The sequence below is a fragment of the Electrophorus electricus genome, chromosome 3 (assembly GCF_041902795.1).
Source record: "Electrophorus electricus isolate QZ-2024a chromosome 3, ASM4190279v1, whole genome shotgun sequence".
Lineage (NCBI taxonomy): Eukaryota > Metazoa > Chordata > Actinopteri > Gymnotiformes > Gymnotidae > Electrophorus > Electrophorus electricus.
Window position 1 is genome coordinate 26,386,991 of NC_137499.1, and position 11,989 is coordinate 26,398,979.

At 46.9% G+C, this 11,989-nt stretch overlaps 1 protein-coding gene across 4 annotated transcripts in view; it reads left to right on the forward strand.

The window, feature by feature from the left end:
* The window catches only part of nfkb1 (nuclear factor of kappa light polypeptide gene enhancer in B-cells 1), a 32,289-nt gene extending 22,054 nt beyond the window's left edge, over nucleotides 1-10,235 (forward strand). For all 4 annotated transcript variants that reach the window (XM_027027055.3, XM_027027056.3, XM_027027054.3 and 1 more), the window contains 13 exons: nucleotides 306-452; nucleotides 576-671; nucleotides 995-1,156; nucleotides 1,346-1,487; nucleotides 1,953-2,067; nucleotides 2,500-2,701; nucleotides 3,803-3,972; nucleotides 4,318-4,420; nucleotides 4,596-4,732; nucleotides 5,595-5,652; nucleotides 5,740-5,906; nucleotides 6,387-6,519; nucleotides 7,467-10,235. In XM_027027055.3, the coding sequence (XP_026882856.2) occupies nucleotides 306-452; nucleotides 576-671; nucleotides 995-1,156; nucleotides 1,346-1,487; nucleotides 1,953-2,067; nucleotides 2,500-2,701; nucleotides 3,803-3,972; nucleotides 4,318-4,420; nucleotides 4,596-4,732; nucleotides 5,595-5,652; nucleotides 5,740-5,906; nucleotides 6,387-6,519; nucleotides 7,467-7,639 (1,805 nt within the window). In that variant the 3' untranslated portion in view covers nucleotides 7,640-10,235. The remainder of the gene's footprint in view (nucleotides 1-305; nucleotides 453-575; nucleotides 672-994; nucleotides 1,157-1,345; nucleotides 1,488-1,952; nucleotides 2,068-2,499; nucleotides 2,702-3,802; nucleotides 3,973-4,317; nucleotides 4,421-4,595; nucleotides 4,733-5,594; nucleotides 5,653-5,739; nucleotides 5,907-6,386; nucleotides 6,520-7,466) is intronic.
* The last annotated feature ends 1,754 nt before the right edge of the window (nucleotides 10,236-11,989 follow it).

Below are 11,989 nucleotides of genomic sequence, written 5' to 3' on the forward strand. Positions count from 1 at the left end.
GCCCTCATAACCTTTTATTAGCTAACTGCGATGTTGGAGGTGCTGGTCACGTTTGTGAGATCAGACTTCACGGCTGTGATCAGTTTTTCCATATATTTGTCGTTTTAAAAAACCATTAAGAAATGTAATTAATGTAATTAATCATTGATAATAGCGCTTAATATAATGACAAAATAAAATCCACATGACATTTTGCTTTCTGACCCTTAAAAGGAGAAGCGTCCATGTAAAGCACTCGTGGGTCCTTGTGTTTGTTTGCTTTTGTTTATTCATGTTTATTCAGTAGTGTTGTGCTCTTTGCACAGATAAGGAGGAAGTACAGAGGAAGAGGCAGAAGACCTTGCCAAACTTCCCAGACTACGGTGGAGCAGGGGGCGGAGCCAGCAACATGTACAGAGGGACAGGGGGTGGTCCCACAGCAGGGGGCGGGCACAGCAGTGGAGGAGGAGCAGGTGCTAGGGCATGCATTCACCTCGCCATTGCGTCATAAAATCGCTCTCATCATGTTCATCTTGGGCTCCATTTTTATTTCATGAAGGGGAAAATAACTCCAGAACGTGTGCCCTGTTGTCTAGGTCACTACTACCAGGGATATTCTACTTTTAACAACTTTAACTCCAGCTATGGTTATCCTCCCTCCATGGGTGGGGGAGGTGCAGGTGTCAAGCACGGTGAGTGTCTGGCCTGTCAGTCACCCTAAGCCAGCAGGTCTTACCATCTGGCTTTCAGGGTATGAAGTGAGATTTTTTTTTAGAGTTGTATGACTCCATTCTGAAGAAAAGTCCATTCCTACTGGTCTGCCATTACTTTAGGCTTATGATATCCAGGTGAATGTGAAATACTGATGAGTAAAATACCCCCTCCCCCACCAGAGGCCACATGTGGAGTCATATTCTGCTAACTTGTTGGAACATAACCTCGGTCTCAGCCGTGAGCAGGTCGTGTTAGCAGCCAGTGCAAACTGCGGTTCAGACCCTCGCTCTCCTGTGCCCAGGAGCCGGTCAGGGTCCTGTGGAAGACACTGACGAAGATGGCGACTGCGATCCGGACGAAGACCCGGCCTCAGGCGGTGGTATCCGAGCCCATGTCCGGGCCGGGGTCACAGCGGCGGGAGAGGGGATTGAGGAGAGTGGAGCCGTGGACCCGGAACCTGCAGGTGAGACAAACCCGGCAGTGGTACCGACCCGGCAGAGACTCACTCGCCATCCTGGGTCATTTCAATGTGGATGAAAATGTAGTGTCAGTTTTGTAACATTTTGGTGTTTGGCTTAATGCTTAGGTCCTGTTGCGTGTGTGTGTGTGTCTGCGCGCGCAAGCGCGTTTGTCTCCCCCTTTCCTCCAGCAGAATGTGTGTTTGAGCCTCATCTTGCCGAGCTGGCTAAAAAACACACGCGTGCGCTGTTCAGCTACGTGATCACCGGGGACATCTGCAACCTGTTGGCCCCACAGCGCCCCCTGATGGCTGCTCAGGATGAGAACGGAGACACGTGCGTTACTCTGCCTCGCCCCTACCCCTGAACCGCAGCAGTCGAGGGCTGAGATTCCCACAGTTTTTTTTCCCCAATACTGATCAGGCTAGTCCTGACAGTAGACCAGAACCAGAGGGTGTTGTCACATCACCCCGAGGTCACGCAAACCTATGCATGCTTCTTAACAGCAGACTGTGAGAGCAGGGGTCATGCGTTAGGTGAGGGCGAGGGCCGAGTCCTGACGAGGGCCAGCTCCTGCTGTGTGTTCCGCGTTGACAGGGGGGGTTGTTTTTTGTTTATTTTTGGGGGGTGGGGGGGAATCCCTAGACAAGGCTCAGCTTGCAAGCAGGATGAAGACTCAGACAGTGAGCTGCAAGCACAGCAGTGGTGTGGCTTAGTTATATGTCTGTGCAAGGAACGGAGGAATTATTGTGTGTGTGTGTGTGTGTGTGCGTGTGTGTGTGTGCGCGAGCACGCCTGCAGTGGGCTGCATTTGGGTGTGATCTACAGTCAGACTGATGCGGTGAAGAACTTAGCACAGGTTATTACTGTGATCCCTGGAGAAGATGTACTTAACATGAGGAATGACCTGTATCAGGTACTTTAACCACACACACACACACACACACACACACACACACACACACACACACACATACCTTGTCAGGACATTGTTTCATATGTCACATATTTTTTGCCATTTAACTTATCAAAAATGAAAAGTGTAACTTTTACAAAAAGCACCTTCACTTGTCAGGACCACGTTGCTGGTCTTGACAAACCTGGTTACTCAGTTACACGGTTACGTGGTTTCCTTGGGTTTTCCTACATGGGGCATTGTTGTCTGCCCTGAAAAAGTACAAAAGCAAATATACACATACACACACTCTTTAGATTCTTCGCATACACACAGTGACAGAAACACACAGGTGTAGTATAGAACACACAAACCCCCCTGTTTGTACCCATCCCCTGTAACAGTTACACCGTATAGTAGAAAAGATTACTGTCCATTTCATTCGTATCCCAGACGCCTTTGCACCTTGCGGTGGTGACTCGGCAGAAAGAGGCAGCAGAGGCTTTACTTATGGCTGAAGCTGATGTCACGCTCACCGATCGCCATGGTAACACAGCACTGCACCTGGCTGCCCAGCAGAAAGATGGAGAAATGGTGCAGTTACTGCTACGCCACAGAGCTGCGCTGGAGCTAACAGCAATGGCCAACACAGCCGGTACTCTACTCCACACACCCTGAGGCAGTACCCAGCACAAGCCCGTACTCTACCACACACACCCCGAGGCAGTGCCCAGCACAAGCCCGTACTCTACCACACGCACCCCGAGGCAGTGCCCAGCACAAGCCCGTACTCTACCACACGCACCCCGAGGCAGTGCCCAGCACAAGCCCGTACTCTACCACACGCACCCCGAGGCAGTGCCCAGCACAAGCCCGTACTCTACCACACGCACCCTGAGGCGGTACCCAGCACAAGCCCGTACTCTACCACACGCACCCTCAGGCAGTACCCAGCACAAGCCGGTACTCTACCACACGCATCCTCAGGCAGTACCCAGCACAAGCCGGTACTCTACCACACGCATCCTCAGGCAGTACCCAGCACAAGCCGGTACTCTACCACACGCACCCTCAGGCAGTACCCAGCACAAGCCGGTACTCTACCACACGCACCCTCAGGCAGTACCCAGCACAAGCTGGTACTCTACCACACGCACCCTCAGGCAGTACCCAGCACAAGCCAGTACTCTACCACACTCTGGTTACTACAGCATGGGAGGAACAGGGCTTGGTGTGTGTGTGTGTGTGTGTGTGTGTGTGTGTGTGTGTGTGTGTGTGTGTGTGTGTGTGTGTGTGTGTGTGTGTGTGTGTGTGTGTGTGTGTGTGTGTGTGTGTGTGTGTGTGTGTGTGTGTGTGTGTGTGTGTGTGTGTGTGTACTCTGTCTCTACGGAGATGTTTTGTGTGTGTGTGCCAGCATGTCCAGCTGTTTGAGGCAGCACCTCTGGTCTGTAGGCTTCAGTTTTGGTATGATCGAGGCCATTCTGCTCATACTACAGATGAAACACAGTTCTGGGGATTTCACGAAACCTCAGTAGCAGGGCAGTAAATCAGTAATGGTGAAAATGCCTTTTTTTAAATGGTGAAAATTACTCACGGTTTAATGCTCCATTTCCTGACTTGGCGTTACCCAGTGCTAATGAACCTTAATGAAAATGTAAACCTTTACTTCTTAGGAGTCAGAGGCAGCTGTTTTGATTAAAATGCTGAATTTTTGTAGTATTCCATGTAAATGATTCCTGTGCGTATGTGTGCTCAGGCCTGTGTCCACTGCACCTGGCTGTGGTGGCCAACAGTCTGGGCAGCGTGAGGGCACTGCTGAAGAGTGGCGCGAGCCCGGAGGTTCAGGAGCGCACCAGCGGCCGCACACCGCTTCACCTAGCAACCGAGCATGACAACGTCTCCCTGGCCGGCTGTCTGCTGCTGGAGGTGCGGTTCCGCCCTTGCCCCGTGCATATGTGTGCGTGCTTGTGTGATGATCCCAGTGCTTACACGTGTGTCAAAAGAAATGCGTTTATGGGGATTTTTACATCTTTAACCCTCGGCAGTGTTTCCTTGTGTTTACCGAGGTGAAGAGTATTGTTTGATTAGCCACATCTGTGGCAGTAATGCGTCTATCTTTCAGTGGGAATTCCCCCTCGGGGCATGATCTGTGTACCTTGTATTCACCTGTCATCAGGTGCATAAGGCGGCAAGTAGTATAGTAGCTGATTTGGTTGGAACGTGTGTGGGTGTGTGGGTGTGTGGGTGTGGGTGTGTGTTCTGTTTATGCAGGGTGATGCCAAGGTGGACAGCCTGACCTATAACGGCTCCACCCCCCTCCACATCGCAGCAGGGCGGGGCTCCCCGAAACTGAGTGCACTTCTTGTGGCCGCAGGTGTGGGTCTGCGTGCGTGTGCGTGTGTGTGTGTGTGTGTGCGCCCGTGGCCTTTTTAACCGCTCGGCTGTCTCGTGCGGAAAAAACGTCAGGGTCTGGAAGGGCCCCCTTTGGTCATCTGACTTTGCATAGTGCAGTTCAGCCTTTCCCCTTTGCTCCTCTCGTCCCGTCCCAGGTGCAGACCCTCGTAAAGAGAACTTCGAGCCACTGTTCTTCAGTGACGAGGAGTGCAGTGCTCTAGACGAGGAAGCCGAGGATGATGAGGGCTATGTTCCAGGGACCACCCCACTGAACATGGCCGCGTCACCCGAGGTGAGGGTCGCGCTCGGCTGATCACAGCGTGAAATCGGCGACTGTGAAATGACACACGTCACCCACCTTAGTTGCTGTTGGTTAATGCTTTTAATGTAAATGTAACATAATACAAATGACGTGTGTGCGTGTGTGACACACATCGTAGTCCTATGACTGCAGAGAGGATGAATTTGGAGGAATGGTAAAATGACCATATATAATTATTTTTCAGTCTCTTTATTAAGATACAAACAGAAAATAAAGGAAATTTATATTCAGTATTTAAAAACTAAATAAAATTTAACCCCTCCCAAGCTCCTACAGGCTACAATGGCATGTGTTTATTGTGACCTCCCCTTATACTTGAGCAATAACAGGAACCTGGTCTCTCTTAAACCTGGATGGAATGGTAGCAGTGGTCGACTTCAGGAAACTTCAGGACAGTCTCGCCGAAGTGATCAAGATGTGCTTAGTGCCAAGGGAGGTCATACTAAGTATGGCCTTTTGCCTGTAGAAGCCATTTTGTTCTTAAAATTGTTTTTCCGAAAATTCTGTTCTGAAAAATGTTCTGCTTGTATCTTAATAGAGACTGGGAAATAATTATATATGGTTGTTATACCATGGCTAAACGAACAGATCTAATGGTGGCTGAAAACTTTCTCACAGTACTGATTTGCAAAAGCAGGATCAGGATTCGCTCCTGGTTGGCCGGCGCCGTTTTGGGCCTACCCGATTGCGTCCCACCCCCTCTGGGGGCAAACCCATTTGAAAAGGGTCACATCTACGGAGACTTGAATGTCCCGAACAGAGGGTACTGCTCTGGCCCCCCCCCTATGCAAAAATCCCTGATAACATTTGCATTTTGTCATGCTGTTGCCAGGTGCGGGAAATTCTCAACGGAAAGCCTTACCAGCCGAGCATTGCCGTCGAGCCGCAAGGTAGGCAGGAGCAGGCGTGCACGTCGGGCCGTAGTTTCTCACACTCGTTGGAGCTCGGTGTGGCTAATGCGCGTGTGCCGTTGGCAGGGGACATGCGGGACCTGGATGGCGAGACCAAGCGGGCACTGTGCCAGTGTGTGGAGGAGTCGCTGGGTGGCTGGGAGAACCTGGCGCAGGCCCTTGGCCTGGGCGTGCTCACCAACGCATTCCGCCTGTGCCCCCAACCCACCAGTGCGCTGATGGACAGCTATGAGGTACACGCGCACACACACACGTATACACACCATGCACGTGCACATTCAAATGCACACACAAATGTACACGTGCGTGCGCACACACTTGCATGAATATTAACATACACCAGTAAAGAAAACATGCAAATACTGGTTAACAGGCTATTTAATACTGGTTAACAGGCTATTTAATACTGGTTAACAGGCTATTTAATAATGTTTTAGTGCATAACTGTCAGTAGCCCTTCAGCGTGGCGGTGTGTTTACCTAGTCGTGGACTCTGTCTAGTTACAGTTATGTCTGTGGAGGTTAATTCACACTGCGTTGTAGTATTTGATAGGGAATCCAAACTGTCATAGTTAACTGGCAGTAATATCGCTGATGTTTATCATATTAAAAGATCCATCCACATTTTGGATCTTAAAGGCTTGTTTGTGTGTTGTGGTCTTAATGGACGTTCCCGTCTGTGTGTCTGTGTCTGTGTGTATGTGTGGTCTGCAGGTGTCGGGTGGGACGATTCGCGAGCTTCTTGCCGGCCTGAAAAGCGTTGGGAATAGCGGCGCAGTGCGGATACTGCAGGAGCACTGCATGTGTGACGACACTGACAACATGCACACCACCCAGCCACTCCCGGGTAGGAACCACCCACTAGCAAACACGCATACACACACACAAACACAGAGTGCCTCTTTGTTCTCACACATACTTTGTTCTTGTCATTGAAATTTTAACACGCACACTCTCCACTCATGATTGGGCAGTGAAATGAAATCACGCCCCAGTGACCGCATGTAAGGACAGTGCGAGTGTGTAGCGAGAACTCTCCCCTCTTTCACCATAAACCTCAACTTTGCTGCGAAAAAACGGCCATGCAGCATCAGAGCGCTTTCGGTCCGCAGACTTCACCTTGCCTGACCCAAGAGTAGCGTGTCGTAGCTGGGGTTTCCCTAAGTGAGGGACAGCCAGAACGTACACACACACACACACACACACACACACACACACACACACACATGTGTAGTTCCTATGTGGTCATCACATGTATGTGTGTTTGTGCAAGAGGGAGATGATGACACAGTTTACTTTCAGTGAGCCAGGGAGGGGCTTTCCCTGGAAAGCAGAAGCGAGAGCTCAGCATGGCCATTCAGGGCCGCGTTTGCCCGCTGTCCGGGGAGTCCGAGGTTGCCCGGTTGAAACTCTGATCGAGTGTGGAGGAGTGGGCTGAGGATGAAAGGGGAACTTCTCTTACCTTTGAATCCTTCTGCACATTGTTCCTACAGAAAGCGAGAAAGCTTTGACTCAGAGGACTGTTTTTGTCTTCTGAGAATTGAGTGACATGTGGGAACCTCTTTGCGTGGTGCTGTGAATCACTTTTGATTTTGCTTCTTACCACTGTAGTAAACAAGGTCACGGCATAGCTGATGCGAAGCCCTCCTCTTAAACAGTGCGCTTACTTGAGTGCTAATGGCGCCCCATTGTGGAGAATTCTTGGACTGCTCAACCTGACTTTGCATGTTTTAAAAATGATGGCTGACTCTCTCTCTCTCTCTTTTTCTCTCTCCCCCTCCCCCTCCCTCCCAGCTCCAGCTCGGGGTCTGTCTGAGGAACTGCGGGAGCAGAAGTTGTCTCCAGGAGACGAGGTTGGGGGTTGTGACAGTGGTGTGGAGTCTTTTCAGAGACCCAGCCTCATCCTGACTGATTTGCTCTGCGCACACCCGGATCCGGGGTTCCCCGCCACCCTGACTGAAGCCTGACCCCAGAACTCTTACCCCGATCCATCATGGAGCCAGTTGCCCGCCCAGCAATGTTGCCAAAGCCCTCAACCATCGACCTCTGAACTTTTAACCCTAAAATCTGTACCCTTTGGAGCGACCTGCACACACTTTACCACTCTCCTCACCATCCAGTTACCACCTGTGTACCTGGAAGCCCAGAGCCAGCCATACTCCTCTGCAGCTGCCAATCAAATCTAGGACACACCCCTGAACTGTGTAAAGTGGGAGTGACGTCTGCAGAAGCTCTGGATTTGTGCCTATTGCGCAGCTCCTGGAAGAGCGATTACCTAAGGAGTGCTATATTTTATGGCTACATAGATCATTTCTTTTTTTTTGTATATGAATACTTTGATCTGACTATGCACCTGGTCGAGCCTTTCAGTTTTGTTTTGTTTTGTTTTTTTAATTTAATTGCTTGAATTATTATTGTTATTATTCCGTACAGTTGTGTCTTTTGTTTTTGTTTTTTTTATTTTATTCGTTAGATATTGGTGATATGTTTTTCACAAAAGACGAGGTAAAATGTACCTCATGGCCCGACCCTCCTTTTCTCTTGGCAGAACGGAATAGATGCTAATCCTAATATCTGAATCGATATTAATCCTAGTCTCAAACTAGTGAGGATTTCTGGCCCTCACTGTATAACTCCTTAAATAATCTGACTCCCAATGAAGCAAGCAGCCCTGACTTGCTATCCTTTTGTATGTGAAATAGTGAAAATTTCAGTTCATTATTCAGGGCTTATAATGTTATCTTTTTTATGTTAAGTGGTTTTAAGTGAATCTCGCCTCAGGAATGGCGCACGCTAAGAGCACATGAAAGCGAAGATAAACGGCCCTTGTGTTTAGCGCTGGCTCGTGCTTTGTTTACCAAAGCTTCGCATTCAGAGCGTAAATCACAACCAGAATCTCGCGGTGTGGTCGGGAAAGGACAAGAACATTGATCCCTGTTACCTTTATAGAGGCTCTGGACCAATAGGATTTTAATTTATTTTATTTTATTTTATTTGGGGGGGGGGGGGGGGTTATATTTTGAGAGCAGGGAGTTTTGCCGTGTTAGGGATGGGTGGAGCTACTTTTAAAGCAGTAGGGACTGTTTGTCAACCTGCCCTCCCTGTGCGTTTTTTTCTCCTTTACTGCTGCCTTCTTGGGTGGACTGTTGAACCGTTCTCTGTCCACTAGTGGTGCTAAAGATGAAGCGAATTTCTGCGACAATGGCATAAGATGATGAGAGCGCGACATCGCCGCCTGTTCTGAGGGACTGCTTAACAGGCCACACTTCATAAGCTTTGAGAGAAAAGCCCTTTCTCTTTGTCTCTTCTGTGTCCTTTTTTTATTCTTTTGTATAACTTATCCCGAAAGAGTTGAAACCCTTGCAACTCTCGAGGCTGTTACTCACAGGTTACGCGAAGACAGCAGGCTTGAACCGTGTTTGAATCTGCCGCCTTGTCTTACCTATAGCGCACTGTCTAAATGAAACTGACTGCACTGGCTCCTCTGGGTTCTACAGTGAAACCGATCGTATTTAAAAATGAGAGGTAGTGTTCAGACTTTGCACTGCGAGATTTGTGTGATCCCGGATTAGGTGTGCATGCATGTGTTTGAGAGAGAGAGAGAAATCCATTTTGGTTAGATTGTGTGTCCCATGTCCACCTGTGGTTCTAGGAATGGGGCCTGATTTTAAGAACATATCCATTGATTTAAAAAAAAAAAAAAAAAAGAAAGAAAAAAAAAACACTGCACAAGAAAACGTTTGTTAAAACGTAGATGGTATAGACAGTTTTGTTGTTGTTTTATATAATGCATTCATCTGTAGCCTTCTAAATGGAGCCATAAGATTTGGAGGGGTTTTTTGTTTTAATGTTTTTTATTCTGCTTTTATTCTGGCAACTCCAACCTGCCAGATCTTCGGGTAATGCAGTTGCCTGCCAGGTCCAGCCCTGCCCCACACCATCGGATGGCTGTATTGAGCTCGTATTAATCAAACACTCCCACAGGCCTCCACTGCGCTTTAATCAGTCCGGTTTTACATTTTCACCTGCTGGACCGTTAATCATATAATCATAAAACTGGAAAACTGGGAGTGAGCACCAGCTCTGGCCTGTCAAACCTCTAAACCTGCTCTCACCCACAGACTGCTGAACTGACATACAAATATGCAGGAGTGCTTTCCACTAGTGCAAAGTAGATGTGTGTGTGTTTATATATTAAACACACACATTATGCACTCCTGCATATCTGTACGTCAGTTCAGCAGTCTGTGGGTGCGAGCAGGTTTGGAGGTTTGACAGGCCAGAGCTGGTGCTCACTCCCAGTTTATAATTATAATTTTACTTTTTACTATTGCAAAGTAGGTGTGTGTGTGTGTGTGTGTGTGTGTGTGTGTGTGTGTGTGTGTGTGTGTGTGTGTGTGTGTGTGTGTGTGTGTGTGTGCTGTTATTTTCCCAAAAATCAGCAGAAACGCAAACCAAAGGTTTTATTGGCACTGTATTTTGTTTTGCAGGAATTTATGATGAAAAAGTTGCTTTGTAAGGGCGGTTTATTGTAATACTTTTATAATAAAATTGTTAATTGTACTCTGATGTCTGAATCGTTAATGCACATGAAGTGGGGATTGACCTTTTCTGTTCTCTGAAATCCCTTACTTTGTTATATGTATGCATAGAGTGAATTTCTTCTGCTCCTGAACTGATTCATTGTCTGCTAGAATTGACGGTGCTGTTCCACTTTTATCCACCAGGTGGCATAAGAGCTCGAGTTTTGTTAGCTGCATGAGGCGCATGGTTCAGCTGTTAAAATCCTAAAATGCTCATGGATGTTAGTAATATGTTCTGATTTCATACGTTAATCCGACCCAAACACTGAAAGAAAGCTTTTTTTTCTTTTTTTTTTTAAATCTGGTTCAATATGGGCTTTTTGATTGGCCAAGACGTCACTCAAAGTTGGAGAAAACTTTGTGTATTTATTTTAAAAGCCAAAGGTTTTTTTATGTCTCTAATGTTTTGTGTGTGTGTCTGTGTGTGCTACTGCATTTTGTTACTGTATAAAATATTCTTGCGTAGAAAGACAAGGATACAAACATAAACTGAGATACACAAATAGATTGAGATGTTGGAATCAGACCATCTTTATTTATATATAATATATACATTGTGTGTGTGTGTGTGTGTGTGTATATAAAAGCACGACAGCAATAGCCCAAGTATTCTAATGGACTTTAATAAGGTGTAATCGCACACATTTTCTTGCTTTTTTGAACATAACTAATTCAACTTGTGGGTTAATCATCAGATGCATCAGAAATAGAAGCAGCTGCACCTTGAGTTTGTGGGACTACAGGTGAACCCTTGCTCCCTCTGGTGCATTATTGCATTAGTCAAAGTCTCTGGCCTGCCTTTTAGGTGTACTATAAATTCGCAGTATCCATTCCAATATAGCAACTGCTCTGCACACAACATTTTGTCCACCTGCAAGAACTAGCATCAGTCTCTCAGACTGCTTCATTGCCACTGACAGATGATATGACTTAATTATGAAGTGTGATGTTTCTGCTTCCTCACAGAATCAGCTTTATTTCTTAGAGTCTGTCTCACCATCCTTTCAGTTCCCATTTCTTAAATCATAAACAGTCATCTTGCCTCTGCCCTGGTTCCTCTCATTGAAAACTGCCACTCCAATTCTAAAGAAACTTGTCCTCGAGTTCACTGGTCTTAATAATTGCAGACTGATCTCTAACCTTTCTGTTCTCTTAGAAGGTAGGGACCTCACAATTACAGGCAAATATTTGATAGTGACTTGTAAGAGCCTTACGAGTGCAGTTTCCACTCTAACTGTAGCACAGAAACTGCCTTTAGCATAGTTGATGACCTCCCCTGCGCTGCTGATTCTAGTTCTATTAACTCTATTTCACGCCGATCTCCACTTTATTTTCTCATGTTCAATCTCATTTAGGATGCATGACAATGTTTTAGTCTGATGTTAGTAGGTCCTACATGACTACCAAACAGCTTTTTATTCTCATTATTAAATATCAATCTCACTGCTTGGGTTTTCTAAGGTTTTCCATGTGACTGCACGAGGCTTTTATAGATTTTGACAGTGAGTTGAAATATTGAATATCTTTTCAGCAAGCACCCTAACACCTATAATTAAAAATAATCAGTACACCTACATATACCAAACACAGTCCTATAATGCATGTTCGGTTGTGTTTTTCCATTGTGTATTGATTTATAATTTCCCAGTTCATTTATGTATTGCTGTGTGTATTTCATTATTTCATAAAGGGACACACTGCTCATAACACCCGACCTAACTCGTTAAACGAACA